Source organism: Sitodiplosis mosellana, unplaced genomic scaffold (genome assembly GCF_009176505.1).
Source record: "Sitodiplosis mosellana isolate CC-2019 unplaced genomic scaffold, AAFC_SMos_1.0 Smas_scaffold_6162, whole genome shotgun sequence".
Taxonomy (NCBI): Eukaryota; Metazoa; Arthropoda; class Insecta; order Diptera; family Cecidomyiidae; genus Sitodiplosis; species Sitodiplosis mosellana.
In genome coordinates this window covers 2,438,809-2,456,174 of record NW_022601403.1, presented here as the reverse complement: position 1 = coordinate 2,456,174, position 17,366 = coordinate 2,438,809, and the positions used below count along the sequence as shown (strand labels likewise).

At 36.8% G+C, this 17,366-nt stretch overlaps 1 protein-coding gene across 2 annotated transcripts in view; it reads left to right on the top strand.

The window, feature by feature from the left end:
- LOC129574390 (protein N-terminal glutamine amidohydrolase) overlaps nucleotides 1-17,366 on the top strand; it is an 84,267-nt gene that overhangs the window by 53,918 nt on the left and 12,983 nt on the right. For both annotated transcript variants that reach the window (XM_055456372.1, XM_055456373.1), the window contains exon 2: nucleotides 6,407-6,560. In XM_055456372.1, coding sequence (XP_055312347.1) covers nucleotides 6,407-6,560 — 154 coding nt within the window. The remainder of the gene's footprint in view (nucleotides 1-6,406; nucleotides 6,561-17,366) is intronic.

The following is a 17,366-nucleotide window of genomic DNA, read 5'->3' as shown; positions in this document are numbered from 1 at the left end:
TCACTTCTATTTCTTTCATTGTTTGGTTTTGCTTGAGCTCCTGCCTAAAAGTGGATGGAAATGTTTCGAAAAAATTGTATTTCTGCACATGGTCACCGTATCAATTGTTATATTTTATCGTGTGACTGGCGTTTTGGGTGAAAGACTACTTTTCCATCGTCACCGTCAGCATCCAACAGTGTCACAGCAGAGAAAAAAAAACACGACCAATGCTTTCCGAAAACGGTTGACCGAAAATTAAGACGAACAACATGGACAGCAGAAATGAAAACAATAAGTAAAACAGACACTTGAATGAAATGGATGAGGGATGCACACACGACTCGTTTCAATTTCAATTCAATCTATTTTCATACACATACAACAAGATTTAATGTGGCCCTATTCAATTTTGCTTACTGTTGATGTTTGGCATTTCTATCGTATCTCTCTGTTGAGCAGAGATGTCCCTGTCTCTTTCGATCACTCGGTTATCTCTCACTTTGCCTCTTCATCTCTATCTCACTCTCTCGCTGTCCCTCTTTCTTGTTCTCCGTTGCTACTTGTCTCGGTCATGCTCTGTGCCACCACAGTCGTTATTCTAAATTAACGAATGGTTCGTTGTTTAAGTGTGTACAACACACAATTCGGTTTATTTCAAATAGTTCGTGTACTGAGGTTCGGTGTGGCTGGATTGCAGTTTCGTTTCGTCATTTGTAACACATACATTGTTCATTGTGTTGAATTCGTTTTTGTCAAATGAAAATGTGTTTAGATAAAATAGCTGTTGTCTAGTGTTGTGTGTGTGTGTGGTGTCACATTCCCGTTTTCAATAGCACAAAACCACAATTATTGCAAGTGGGCCGTGTCATGGTCAAATATTAATTTTAATGAAGATGACATTAATTTTCACTTCTATTCAATGCAACAGAGAGAAAGAGAGAGAGAGAGAGAGAATAGGACGAAGAGAGGGAGGCAGAGCAAAAAGGGCGAAAAAGGCAAGCAGAATGCTTTCAAAGTTTTCAAGCACCAACAACCAAAAGGAACTAAATGGGAAATGCCAAGAGAACTAAAAGGGAAATATCACGCTCGCGGAAAGGCGCAAAACAAAGCGAAATGATTCTTAAGAACTTCAAACTGCCACTTACACTCACATTCACACACGAACAAATGAATAAAATGATTTATGGGCTACGATTACTTATTGCGTGCATGCAATTCAAATATATATACATAATGTCCAATGAATGTTTAATGAGATGGTTGTTCGATGTGTATGTGAATTGTATCGCACATATATATTCATTTGGTGGAGCGTATGCGAAGCGTGAGCGCGCGAGCGCGCCTACGATGAAGTCACGTATATGATTTACTTTGATTTGGTGTACATTTTTATTTGGTTTTTGCCATTCTTATCCATTTGGGGCGCCACTAAAGTGCCATACCGAAGCGTGGCCAATTCATGACTTTTCTCCCCCCCCCCCCATTCAGAATAATAATGAACAACAAAAAAACAAATCTTCGTGTGACAAATCCAAGAACGAATGAAATTAAACGATAATTTCAAACGCTTTGAATTACGAGCACTAAATTGACCTGCAGCGAATATGAATCGAGTAGAAATAAGAATCAAATCATAAAAAATCAATATCAATTTACTCAAAACCTTCACCGTTTAATTGGCAAAAGATGGCAAAATTTCTCTGCGGTTAATTGGTATTTTCATTCCATCGAATTCGATTCCTGGATTGCGCGGAAATTCAATTTTCCACAGAATTTGTTTCGATTGAAAAGAAGTGCTTCTTTAGCTATTCAGCTGAATTGCGTTATTGCTTCTTGACTCGCTTAGATTAACTCTTGTGACTATAATTTCTGCGTAGTCAACGATGTGCAAGACATTTTCCCCACTTGAATCTTCATTAAACGATGGGATTGAACGGATTTTTGCGGAAATGTACTTAAACTGCATCACATTTCCGGTGATTGACGAACGTACAGCTCATGAATAATCAGCCCATCACTATGGCTACCTTTGGCTAAGACTTGTTGCCTACATTGAAACATCGTTCACAATTCAGTTTAATTTGTAATTTAATTTGACCAGTGACGAGCGAGTCATACCTTTTTTTATCATTCTATCTCTTTGCTTTCCTCTCGACTTTCCGTTTCTCTGTCTTTCTCTATCTTCTTCTCCCTTTCTTTATCTTCCCTTTCCCTCTCTGATCGTCCTTGCACTTCCTCTCACTCCAATTTGTTGCTCTACATTTGAATAAATCACCCCAACACTTTCGTTCATCACACGCCAATGAGATAATCATGATTTCACTGACGTCAATGCCATAAAAACGTTTTTTCTCTCTTTCTCCCTGCAGCCCATTAGAAATGTGCACATAATTTCTGTTTTTCCGCATTTCATTTTTGTTATACTGTTTGTGTTTCATCGCCAGCAGTAAAATCTAATCGGCTTTTTGAATGCAATCACTAGCAATCAGATGATAACCCTGGATAATCCAATCAGAAATGTTTGTATTGAATTTTTTGTTGGTGACGCATTCGTTGGGGTTAGTCGCTAGTCGTTGCGACTAAATAAGCGAGAGTTTAGCGATGCACGAAAAGTACCTGGCGATGATCATGGCCATAAATCTTGATTTATGAGCTTGTTCTCCCGTTTTGCTCGGTCTACCTTTCACTTTTCATCTCTATTTTTCAATCTATTTTTCCCTTTCACTCACTCATTACCTCCCAACCTTTTCCCCTTCGTCTCTCCCTTCGTCTAACTCATTGCCTCTCTTACCCAGTTGCTCGTTTGCAAACCCTATATCAAACACACATATTCGCTGACACTTTAAGCCATTTGGAGAAATTGGTCGAGTGCTAAGCTTTTGTTAGCTTTAAATACAAAATGAAATCATTTACAAATGGATTTGATTTGGTTGTTGTTGTTTTTTTTTTCCATTCTCGTTTGTTTTGTTTTCGGTATTATTCGTTCTTTTGTGCGTCGTTACGTTGGTTTTGTTCATTTTCCCAACTTCTAACAAATAATTCGCTTAATCCGTGTTCGCTGCTCCACAAATTATTCGACGAAACAAACAGAAAAAAAAAATGCAAAAAAGTAAAGCCATTAAAAAGTTTTTTTTTTCTAACGAAAATGAGTATGAGAAAAAGTCGCCACGCCATTTCATTTTCGGTGCTGGTGCTGGTGGTTGGTTTCTTTTTTGTGTTTCGCATTATTTTTTCTCTGTGTTTCATTTCGCTCTCCCCGCTCGTCCATATCATGTTTGTAATGTTGAGTTATGTTGACACAACACGAACAAATTTAAATAGAAATAATCGTAAAAAAAGGCAACAGCAGCAGCTCAGCAAATAGAAAGAATCGCTCTCTGGATACGAATTGGAAATTCGTGCATCAACGCTATATTATATAGAGGTCGCGCGCATATTTGGATACACTCTCTGCGAGCGTTCGAGTGTTTGTGTGTGTATGTGTGACTTACCATGAGCATTGATGAAAGTAAATTGAGCTCACATTTCCACCCGAATACGCTAATTAGCCACAACATTGTGTTAATGTCATAAATACAAATGAAACACGATTGTACAAAACAATCATGGCACATGTGAGAGAGTTTTGCTTGCTTTTTTCTCTCTCTCTCTCTTTCCCATTTTCTAGAAATATTCCGCTGCAATCGAAAGAAAAAAATATGGTGAAACATGTTTTTCGAAATGATTTTACGCCGGATTCGGTATACTTTTCATTATGCGAAGCAATTTTTCAAACAAGTTTTCCGTATATCGATTGAATTGTCGGCCGACAACTTCAGCATGAATTTCTCACCAGAATTTCTTCAAACAAAATGCGTTCCGGGATGTTTATCAGGATGTTAGGGCTTTGGTGTGTGTGTGTGGGTGTTTGCGAAACGAATTTTCGACTTAAAATTCACATTTGCCACGAGAACGTGGATGCGGTGTGTGTTGAGACCCGATTGCAGTTTGTGTGACATAGCAATAGCTACCAAAATGTTTGCCATCATCGTTTGCCTGAGCAAACAGACCTTGCATTTTGAAAATGTGCACAAGCCATGCGTTTTTCGGTTGCTGCCTTCGACAAAAAGCCATGCATTTTCTACCATGCCAGACCACATTTGGTTTTATACTGGAAGGGATTTTTGTGTGAGCATTAATCGGCTTCACAAATTTTGCTACGCTTCGTTCTTTTCGGGCGCTTTTTTGTGCATTTCTCTTTAAATTCGTTCTTTTTTTTTCTTCTCACTGTTCTGTTTCTATTCCTCCTTTCTTTCTTCCTCTGTGCCTCTCACTCTATCTTTGCTTCTGTCGCTTTACCATCCCTTTCATCTCCTCTCGATCTTCGTTATCTCTTCTGGTTGGAAATTTCAACTTGAAATTGTTTCTTTTCCATCTAAATTTCAATATTCCGCGGTGGAATTTCCGCGTTGAAGCACATCCCATTCCCTTTTCTCTTTCACTCACTCTCACTCTTACTCCCTCTCTGTCACTCTCACTCTCACCCTCCTATTCTCTCTCTCTCTCTCTCTCTCCGTTTCATTTTTATCCAAAAACTTTGGTCCGTAATTAGCTAAAGTTTAAAGCTTGGCAACTTCTTAAAATGCTTACCGCTCGAAGTAAATAATTGAGCGGGTGGGTGGATGAGTGCGTGCAGCACTTAGTTACGTACAATGTGTGTCGCGTACTCGCGCTATATCATAATTATTTTCAAACATTCGCGTTGATTTAAAGACCCATCGAAAGGAAAATTCTAATTAAAAGTGGCCGACACACACACACACACACACACACCAAACAATACAATAATCACCCGGGTCATTTGCATACACAACAACTGCACACGCTGCACAAAAACGTAACGGAAAATGTCCGTTAATCTGTATAAAATAGAAGTTCCGCAATAACAAAGGCATGCTGGGTGGCGAGAAGTGTGACAAGAGGGACAATGTGTCCGAATGTGTTTGACTTTGTGCGGTGATTTTCTACCACAAAATATCCCTAATCTCTAGCTATTTGCTGGTATGACGCTGTCATCATTACAATCGACTCACTATTTGTTATTCTTGCTCTTTCACTTCGTACCTTCTACTCTTCTACTCTCTCGGTAGCCCCCTTTTTGCGTACATATAACGTAGCTTATGCATTTTAATTTAAAAACTATAGATGGCGAGGCAACTGATACCGACCGAATCATATTACGGGTTGAATGTTTTTCTCCGCGTGATTACACGCGTTCCACATTATTATTGCAGCAAAGAGAGAAAAAACCCGACTTGCTTCTTTATTACTTTTAATTTTGATACATTTTTTAACACTACTTTGTGCTACCTTTGCCATTTGTTGCGTCGGTGCCAGCGAATGATCGCTACTACTGTCGTCGCCACCACCACCGTTGTTTTATATTTTTTTCCAACTGCAAAGTACAGCCTGACACGTCAACAATTTTCCATACTTTTGTTGTATTTTTTCGCCTGCAATTTGCGTTTGTAGCTCTTTTTTTGCCCCGTACTCTTGTCAAATCAACGCATGCTGCTACTTTTCATCCGCCTCATACCAAGAAATGTGCCCTCTAAATGGCTTTGGTTGCGTGTATTTTTTCTATTAAATGTTGAAAATACCTGCTTATTACATTGTCCAGTTTTTTTTTTGTGTTGTTGTTGGTTCGTTCGTTATTGTTATTACAAATCGTCGTATATCATTGCATACATCATATAGCGTATATAGTATGTGCACCATTTTACAGGAACTGGTTTAGTGCGGACAAAGAAGGAAATTAGACGAAAAAAAAAAATTCTGAAAAAATGAACGGAAAAAATTGAATAGAGCTGGGTTTTCGTTGATTTTTTTCCATTGCACACGTTGCATACCCGTGCAAAAGAATAGCGCGCGCGAGAAATGCATTCTAAGTGGAGCAACGGATAAATAACCTTTCGTCAACAATCATTTACACACATTGTGTGTGTGAGTGTGTTGTTTTTTCTGTTGCCTCAAATAATTTATTTTGTTGAGCGCGCGTTTCATGCGAATAATGCAATGCTCAAGCAGAGGATTTCGTTCTGCTTCTGCAACATTTGTGTCATCCACGAAAATATTAAACCATCCGAATAATTCATACATTGTACCAACTCAGCAACTTTAGCTGCAATTTCAGCATGAAAATTTTCAGCATTTTTTTTTTTTTTGAACGAGTTTGTGTGTTTTTTCCACTCTGTTCCTCTTGAAGATTCATGAATCTTCTTCTTAATAAATCATAGATAACTTTGTAACTAATCCAATTGTTGTTTTACTAACCAATTCTGTTTTCTTCTCTCTCTCTTCCTTTTTTGTCGTTTGTTCATTTTGAATTCCCTGTCACTTTATGTGCGTGTTTTTGTGTCCATGCCACAATTGCCATCCAATTCAGCGAGGAAAATGTGTGGAAACTATGCGAACAAGTGAAGAAAACCCGTCCGGCTGAACTTTCAAAGTGCTATGCAGTTTTTGTGTCGAACGAAGGCCGAACGGTACCGTTGTGGCGACAAAAAGCTGGACGTGGTGACGATAAAGTTGTTATCTGGGTAAGTTGATTCGTTTGTTGTTTTTTTGTGTTTTTGTTTTCAATTTTTGTTACTGATTAATACGTGGTATTGATTTTTTTTGCATTTTTTTCACTCGGTTTATGAGTCAATTGGTGTCGAAAAACTTGACTACAGTCGATCAATCATGATTGCTCACGAGACGATGAGAGTGTATCGATCTTGAAACGACCATGGGAGTGCATTGATCATCGGTACACTCTTATCATCTACAGAAAACCTATTCACGTATCATAAAATTGAAAAGAAACTCACGTCCAAACAAAATCCGAGATGACAAGAAAATTGACTTAATTTCAAAGCGTGTTATGAGCTAACGTCAGCTACTGAGCTCAGCTGCTGACTCGTATGCGTTGCGTTGTTTTAACGCATTAACAGTATAAAAATGAGATATCCTCCAAACATACCAATGAGAAGATTGAACTGTATACCAATGGGAAGATTGCTGATACTCTCGTTTTTATACTGTAAATGCGTTACAATAATGTAACGAATACGAGTCAGCAGCTGAACTCAACAACTGACGTTAGCTAGTGCTGCTGACGTTAGTCCATAGCACGTTTTGCTAAATTTTTACATTTTATTAGTAAAAAAAATTGTTTCGGCCCAATGGACAATTCAAATTTCCGTTCAAAATCTTCGAAAATGTAAAAGAAAAGAAACAAGAATGAATCTTTATTTCGAAACTAATTTTCCAATTTCATTAAAAACTAAGTTGTCAATATTCAACTAAGTTCTTGAATTCAAAACCAAATCATGGGAATTCTCTCATTTTATGATACGAAAATGTTCGAAATTCAAACTTTGTTTCAAACAATTTGATAAAATGTTCAAAGTAATTTTTCGATTAATCGAATAAAAAACCCAGAAAATCCACAAATTTGCGTGATTTTGTCACTTACAGCATCAATCAAGGCAGTTATATGAAGAATCTCTATCATTTTTCTCGAAACATGTTTTTTGCTATATCTCGCGAACCTCCCAACCGATTTTGATAAATAGGGTACCAAAATTTATGGAAAGGTCTCACCTTTCAAGTAATGTAGGTTTCTATCATAATTTTAGAGCTCTAAACCAAATTTCACTGTGATATGTTGATAGGCGCTACCTTAGACCTACCAAAATCGATAACTTTCTTATTCACACGTCTTTCGGAAAAAGTAATGATGCAGAAATGTTTGTTTTGAGGTCCTCTAAAATCGTGCATTCAAAACCCCAATGTGCAAAATAACAACTTTTATTTTGTCACACGGTGTTTTCATCTCTCTCGTTTGGTCTCTTTCTAGAGTCCTTGATTCAACTTTTGGTATGAAGCTATAGATAAAGCTTCAAACCGAAAATGCATCTGCTTTTGAACTTTTGCAAGGACAATTGGCCAAATACTGCCCGACACTGCTAATCGGCATGCCTTTGTTGTGGTTATCTTCATTTTGGCATTAATTTTAATTAAATCGTCTGAAAACGTGTATTTTCAAGCTTTTTTCTAGTAATTTTGATGGCACATTTTCGATGAAACTGCCAGAATCGTTTGCACACTGCACAGTTGAATATTTTCCAATCTCACCCAATCAACCAGACACAATGGTTAAACACTGATTGAACGGCTAATTGGAGAAAATCTACAGTAATTTACAACCAATTTGAATCAAACATAACGAAACAGATAGGGATGATAGCAAATATTTTTGATACTATATGGAAATGCTATGCATTTGCAATCAAATATTTCTAAATTTATGGCCAACTACATTCTATGCATATTTAAATGGGTTAACAGAGCAGGGAATTTACTTTCTGTTTCACCCAGTTCATGAGCGACTTTCATGTTCATGAGCGAGATTCACTGGTCTGAGTCCAAATGACTACATTCCATATGGTTATCAATGTAATTTAACTTTTGTTGTTGCATTGAATTATAAAGAAAGATTTTTTTTTCTAAGAATAGAACAACATTCGTTATTGATTGGTGTCAAACACCGTATTTCATACTCCGATACATGTTAGAACATGACTGGTTTTACTATCTTTAGCAACATTCAGATGTTATAATTTCATAGTTTGCTAATGTTTAGTTTTTTATATTTCATAACTTGCATTTCACTCTTCGCTACGTCCAAAGTTGTACAGAAGATATTTCTCATGAAAATATGTAGATCAGGTCTACAGGTGTATTCTGCCAAGCTTACACCATGGCCTAGACTAAATCCGTATATTGACTTCCTATAAGGAAAATTGAGAGACAGCTTCAACATTTGAGACCACGTAGACATGGTCTTCAGCCAATTTGCGATAATGAGTGATCTAGATTCTGTTGTAGATTTGAACGAAGTTTATGGCAAATTTTAGACCTGATCTACATTTTATCATGAGTTGGTGATTGTAAAATCTTCGTCTAAATCATCGTGTAAATCACGGCAATTTTTCCACTGTGTTTGAAGTATTTTTCATCAATAGCAACATTCAATGTAATTCAGTGTAGACTATACAGAATTTATCGATACTGTTCAAATCTTTCATTTGCTATTTGGACAGCACTTGCTGTGCCCTAGCCGCTCACATTGCATCGCCAAAAGTTATAAACAATCAACAGAATGTACACAATACCACGAGTGATTGGTGCATCCGGTGCTCAAATAGCAAGTGAAAACATAGATGTTCCGATCTGAACGTTATTCAATTTCTTCAACGGCATCGACAAAAGATACCATCTTATTGAAAAAGCTCAATATTTCCCTGCGGCCTCAAAATATATGGCCTCATAAATATAAAGTGTATGAAGCTCTATGCAAAGAATAAACAAGCGTTTTGTTGCCACACATGAAAAGAAATAATTGTTTGTTTGAAGAATAACAACATCGACCAAAAATATGGGTGCTTGTGGTTTGTTTTTCTAACCATTTTTGAACCTCATTTCAAGTTGAAAGTTTGGCAGAAAAAAATTGGAAATGGCACTCCATCGAAATAGAAATAGTGTCCCCGGATAGACTTCGATAGTGAGCACAGACAGTATGTGAGTTATCGAAAGGATAGGTGAGCACTACTTGTCAACCAGATCATAAAGAAACATCAACAACCTCACACTATACATCCATACTGAAGTCAAAATTTACTTACCGCTTACTTCACTTATACGATGGATTTTCAACCATTTTGACAAGCTTCAGGGCTTTTGTTGACGCATTTTCGTGAATTTTTTTCGTTGAAAAGATTGAATATTCTTCATTAGACACAAACCCAAACAAAATCGACATAAAAAATCAGTCTTCTGAAAATTGTGACCGTGTAAGAAGGCTGGTCGTTTAAAAAATTCATTTTGTTAATCAACTTCAAAGTTCAAGATTCATGATTGGACTGTCAGTTTTTAAGTGGATTGTTTCCAAACTTCAAATGACAGTCAAGCAGTGACGGTGAAAATGAAGCAAGGTCTGGTTTTTTCGATTGGTTTTTGTTTGTTGTGAACAACTTGGTTGTTAGTGTGTGTGTGTGGTTTAAACACATGTCTTTCCACATGAGTTCAGCAGGAGCTCATGTTTCCCATGATAAAACAAACAGCTCGTCATTTTTAATGGTACAATTAAGGCGAATCAAGACATTTATTGATTCCATTTGTGAAATTTTCATCGAAAAACCCATTTCAATTTCGGGCAATTCCGCTTCAATTTTCTTTCAATCGAACAGACTGTAATTTTTTTTTCCACCGAGTTTAGCTGCAGCCTGCCATCAAAATTGCTTAAAACCTTCGAGCCTTCCATTTGCTTCCTTTGTGTTCGTCTCTATCTTGGCACCTTTTTCCACATATTCTTCAAATTTATTCAATCATCTTTACTCTTGCCAATCACCTGCTTGTTTATATTTGATGCCACATACCATTTCCCATTCAATCTAGAGTGCTTTTCGGCGGAATGCGGAATGTGTTTCTTCTTTTTCTCGGAATCGGAAGTATAAACAATACACACAATCCCTCACATATTTTGTACATGTCTCGTGAGAATTGTGCAAGTGAAAAAAGCAACCTCTTAGGATGGTTGCAAACGGTATAATTGAAGCGAATTATGCATTGAAAATTGTTCGAATTATACGATGGGATAAATTGAGAGTATGCCGCATTTCATCAGAGTGTATTAAATTTTTCATATGGTGATTCCGTGAATTTTTTGCGTTTTGTTTGGCTTGGTTTGAGTTCTTACCAGGCGATTTGTTGTCAACTCTGCAAAAATACAATCCTCAAACGTCTTTCAGTTCAATCAATGTTCCAAATGGAATATATGATTTTCTACGCATATTTTTTCCAACTCATAACAAAACACCGTTTTGTCCATGGACTTTGTCAAAGTCATGTAGAAATTCTTTATTCTATTCATCATCATATTAATATTCGTATGTGATGCGTCACAAATTCTTTTTCTTCTGACATTGATCTCTCTCGACAAACTTCCATTGTGCAGCAGTTCACATGGAAGAATAAAAGAAGAAAAATCGATTAAGGTGTCATGAGCTTTGGAATGTTTGCTTCTTTCTGCATATTATAATGGTGCAGCGCTTCGAGCACTTGGAATGTAACAACAACGCGACAACTTTTATTCGCTTCTTGTCATGTCAGGACAACAACATGAATGAAGCGAGAGGGAAAGACGGGGAAAAAAGCATCCACATCCAAAAACATTTAAATCAATTTAATATGATTTTGATGTGTGGCTTTTCTTTTTCCCCTCTTTCCTTATCCTTTACTTCTAATTCTTCGTCTTCTTCAGCAACATTTTTATGCTGAATTTATTGTCATTTTATGTAACCGAAATAAAATCTTTCGACAACGATTACGTCCTCGACAGTGCCACAATTTTGACAGTAAATCGAAAACGTTTTATCAAGAAAGAATTGACATAAATGCGACCGACATTTTTGCTTTATTTACCTATCCTTTTCTTCACCTAACCTTCTCTTCACCTACCGTTCTCTCATACTTGTCATTTCGCATCTTGTGGAAAAAGGGCATAATTATGGGTGACTTTTCCTCCTCTGCAAGATTTTTGCCAATTTTTACCCAACTATTCTTGCCATTCTGGTTGCAATTGTGAGTCACAACTTCGTTTAGAGCGTAAAAGAGTGAACGACTCGTTCACTGAACGAATACCCGTAAAATTCAATTCGGGTTAAATCACAGCCATTAATCCACAACAACACCAAAAAAACATGACATGGTAATGATTGCACGGAACGAATGACACTCATTGAAGCGCTGACACTCTGATTAAAAATACTTCTTCATGTTCTGTCCCATTTAAATGGAATTATTGAAATTCTTGCGAGCGAATCGGTGTTCACAATTTGTGAATAATGGAAAATTGCCGAGAATCTCTTTTGAAATGAAAGCGTAAATAAAAAACGATTTTCTCAGGATAAATTCTTGTGCAACTCTTCCCTGTGGCCGGATGGCCCATTCTCATCGAAATTGGTTTGCATCCATCCTTCACTATCGAACCTATCCTTCACTATCAAATACCCGAGCACATAGCCTTCAAACCAAGCTCCGACAGCGCATAAATTGATCCCTGGAAAACTCAAGGCAAAAATGCAACGAGATAACTGAGAATAAAAAAAAATGCGTCATAACAGGAGAATAACGACGAAAAAAAGACAACAAACCCCACCCGCAATGACAATGAAATGAGAGTCGCAATAACTCACGTACCAACAGCAAAACAACAACGACACAGCGAATAGAAAAAAGAAATCATTTACAAAGTAAAACCGTTAAACCAGAGCAAGATTAGGGCGGCCTGGTAATTCAATTAGCTTTCGGCAAAAATTCTGACAACGTTGCATGATGTCGCATTGACTTGATTATGTCGCGTGAAAGAGACGCAAACAAACACAGCACAAGAAAAAATAAAACACAGAATATAATGAACAGAAAAAAACGACATACGCAATTACAAGGGAACTCAAAAGGACGACGACGATGATGATGCTGTTGTTTGTTTGTGATTGTGTGTATGCATGATTCATGGAGCATAATAGAACATTTACAACAACTAACACAAAAACATGATGACAACAGCATATATCAGCAAATTTACAGTTTGGTTGCAGTAAATGATATAATGGTATGTCTCTTGTTTTTCTCGCTCGCTCCCTCTCTCTTTCCCTGACTTTCTCTCTATCGCTCTTTCTCTCTGCCACTCTCTTCGTCTACATTTAACTCCCTATACATCCACCCTCATTCTCTCTCCAGCACACACACGACCACGATGTGTATTGGATCATTTTTTTTGAATGTTAATGATGAACACACGGGATAAAAATTACTTAACAACTTCAACTGGATCTGTTGCGGTTACCGTCGTTGTTGTTGTTGTTTTTGGATGCGTGTGTTTATATTGTGTGTGTGTGTGTGTGTTCGTGGCGGTTAATGAGTTTCAAGATTATGGCAGCATAATTGACGCACAGAAGGGATGTTGTGATATGCTGGCGCCAAACCATGGTTCATCACATGTGCTCTTGCTCTGCTCATTTATCGAGCGACATGAATATCTGTCAGAAATTAGTCAACCATTTAAGGGAAAAGTGCTTGTGCAAATGGATTGGCACATAAATTCTCTTCGTTTGGCGGTCTTTCTTCTGGGAAATCAACAAAAATTAATGAAATATAACGAAAATCAACGAGAATCAACCTTTTTTTTTGGCAAATATACTCAATTCAAAGAACTTCCCAAGAAATTCTGAGCTTCAGACAAATAAAATTAACTCCATATCTTTCGAAATTGGAATGCCAACGAAAATTGTATTCAAAAAAGGCAATAAGGAATTGAATTCTACAATTTGTAGATAAAACAATGGCTGAATAAATGAGTTTGTTTAGATTGCCTTAATAGAGAACAATATGCACAAAAAAGACACACAAAAGCAAATGAGATGTGCTTGAGTTGGTCGATAAATGATTTCTCCGCCATTTAGTACGGTCGCATTGCCAATTATGAGATGGGTTACGAGACAGAACGGGGCGAAAACTGCAGTTTTTTTTTTTTCATATAAATCAACATGAACTGGTTGAATAAGAAATGAACATTAGTCCATACTTAGTGCCTAGCCCTTCTATGCTGAAGGGAAGCCAAGTTTTTGGGCAGACTCTATTAGCATTGATTTTTTAGAGACTTTTTTTTTGGTGTTGTCACGTATTCGACAGTATTCAAGATTCAACTGTCGATTCGGGCGCAAAAACAAATATAGGTACTTGGCTTTGGATACATCAGGCTGCGCTATCTGCAGGCTGCTGTGAGCAGCTTTTGAGATGAATCAATTCGAAGGAATTATAATAAATACCAATGAAAATCGAATTAATTTTCAATGCATTGCGAACTGTTCGTGGCTAGCTATAATATGAGTACCCCACCTGTTTTGGGTATTTTCACTTTTCCACACTCGATTTACGAGTAATTTTTTGCTTCGAATCGATTTTTAATCGATTGTCGGGACTTTTCGAGGCATCCGTTGATTGAATTGCCCAATTGAAATTAGACCAAATCCGGATCAGGCCAGCATGCAAAGCCAAAAAGGCATTAGTTCTTTGTTGTTGTTAACCTAGATTTAATGTCGACTTCTATTAAAAGCTATGACTTTTTTCCCCATCGTTTCCATGCAATTGCTTTGTGTATTGTATGGCTTTGCCCTCATCATTGCAAGAGCTGTGCTGAAATGCAAAGTATGAAACATTCCCTTGGGTTTCATGGAAAAGCTATCTCATTTTGCTACACTTTTTGCAGCAGCAATTTCTCAGCGGCTTCAGTTGCTCTGTATTAGCGAAAGCAATCGACTTTCTTTGCGAGGCAGTTACGATATGTTCGTTCAATGCGGTTTTCCACACCATTTCATCGCTCAACAGCTATTTTACTCATATCCTAATATTTTTTGCTCCGCACTCTGTCCCTCACACCAAAAAATAATGGAAACGACAACAATGTCTAGCAAAAATTGCAGCACACAACTAAACATTAACGAGAAACGACCGAACTAACAGGCAGCCGAATTTCAAATTACATACGATAATTCAAATTTATGATCTAGATACACGTGCTTGTATGGCATTTTTTTCACATTCTCCCCTTCCACTTTCACTAAACCTCCTATTTCTTCCATTCTTCTTTCTATCTGCTCGGTTTTTCTCCGCGCTATCGCACTGCCATTATTGCTTCCTCTATCAGCTTGGTTTCTGCGCTGGCTTCAATTGGCGAATTAACGTATGCTTCCTCCGTTTTGGAATGTGCAACAGTGTTTTGGGCTTGAAGTTTACCGAGCATCTGCAATGAATTCCATCGAATTTTGGCAAAAATTGTTTCGTCAAAAAGCAAGAACTTCCAACAAAATACATTAAATGCCAACCAAACAATCCTTATTCCTGATTTTGTTATAGTTTATTGTTGTTCCACCAACTCGAGAATGTTTCTCTTCAGAAAAGAAAACGGAGAAAAATGTTTTGTATTCGTTGAATTATTCAAAAAATGGTTCTAGTTGAGCTGGCGAGGCAGAAATGGGGAATATTCCATCGATTTTGCTTTGAAGTTCGGCGAAGATATCAGCCTGAGAATGAATCTGGCACCAGTTTATCTTCGTGCCTAAAATTATTTGTCGAATAATTAAAAACAATAACAAAAACCAGAGGAAATAGTTTGAATATAATAGAACCCGAACGACACAAATTCGCCGATATTCTCCAAATGACTAAAAAAAAACATGACATAAAAAAACTTTGGCGAAAACAACAATGGAAAATATTCGTTATGAAACGAAGAATGATTTGAAAATAACGCAAAATTGCTCAAACAATTTACAAAGTTATGCCTTTCAATTTCCATGAGAAGAGGGTGCAATACTTTGTTATCTATAAATTTCATTAGGTTAATCGTTGTGTGCAAAAAATGGTGAATTTTTGGAGAATCTAAAAAAATGTTTATAGATGACTCGCTTCGCTCGGCTTGGGCGCTAGTTCGGTTTCTCTTCCGTTCAGTTAGTTTTTTTTCAATCAAGAAAGATGAATAAGAAAACTAAGCAATTCAGTGAGATGACGATACAATTTGACGTAAAAAGCAAAATTCAGTTATGAATGTTAGTCTGTATCATTTCTTATGTTCCATACTTGTTTTTTCAAAGCAAAGACGATTTTCTGGGAAAGTTGCTCCTTTTTCTGGAGTTGATTTTATACGCATTTTTTTCATATGTGAATTGGTGTTGAGTCGTGTTAACATGACCATGATGGACTGAGATGGTGTCCATGTTCATCCCCGTTCCAAAACCTTTCATATGATACCCATATTGACTTTTCATGGTATTAAGTCGTGTTAACATGACCATGATGGACCGAGATGGTGTCCATGTTCATCTCTGTTCCAAAACCTTTCATATGACACCCATATTGACTATTCACGGTGTTAAGTCGTGTTAACATGACCATGATGGACTGAGATGGTGTCCATGTTCAACTCTGTTCCAAAACCAATATTTCATTGCCATCAATCCACATTAATGTACGTTGTATCGAAAAACAATTAAAAAAATTGTTTCTTCAAACTTTTGAAAATTTAATTCGAAAATCAAAACTGATATGTGAATCTGCTATTTAAGCCGCGAGAATTCTAACGACATATTCACCATTAAAACCAAGAATTAAAAAATCATGAAAATAAAAAAAATAGGACAAACGCACACACGCATACACACACAATGAGTTTTATATATATAGATATAGATGTGGTTGCAATTTTCATTGGTCACACTGATGATGTGGAGCTTACCCAATTTGGAGCGCATCGCACACATCGTTTTCAACATTTTATCATTACATGCAATTTGAAGCACAACATACTCATTTGATGATTTGTTTGGTTAAACAAGTTGAAGCGATTATTCAATTTGGAGATGTAAAACCAAAGGGAAATGAACAGCAAGTGGCAAACATTTCTTGAATACATTTACCATCGAGATCAACGTATTTCGCTGCTTCAGCTAATTTTGTACGAAAAATACGCCACAAAACACTTCCGCTGTGCTTCGCTCTGCCCTTGAAATTGTCATCCCAGAGATTGTAATGTTGTTTTAGTCACTCAAAGCGAGTCCAACGTTTGTGCGTTTTCGTGCAAACACAAATCGATTGACAGTTTATATGATTGGTTTGGAGGAAAAGTGTTATACAGAAAAGTTGAGCGGAAAAATGTCGATGATGAATGAGCGGAAAAGGAATAGTTATATAGTAAACTGTATACTAAACTATAGTGAACTATATAGCTATCTCTTTTCATTTGACATTTTTCCTCTCAACTTTTCTGTATTACATTTTCGCTCCAAACCACTCATATGTGTATATCAGAAGTTCAATGTATGAAAAATGGAATTCGATCATGGAATTTCTATTTTCGAAAAATTGAAACACAATTCAAAATATTGAATCCAAACCGATAAAATTCAAATGCTTCAATTGAACCAAATTTTAAAATAAAAACTGTACATAAACCGTATTGAATCGAATTTATTGTATTCTTAACCTTCAAACCGTGAAACCTATTTTCTAACGTTGTTCGTGAAACCGGTGCCTGAGTGCCCATAATGAATTTTTAAAGGAAATGTCAGATTTTTCTTGAATTTTTATTTTTAAATGTGAATATTTTAGTATTCATTGATCGGAAAAGTATGAAAATCACTTTGAAATGTGATAAAAGTCATAAAGAATCGAAATATGAAAGACAACACCAAGTTTTTTGGAATTGTTTTAATAAAGTGGAGATTGCAATGTTGATCTCT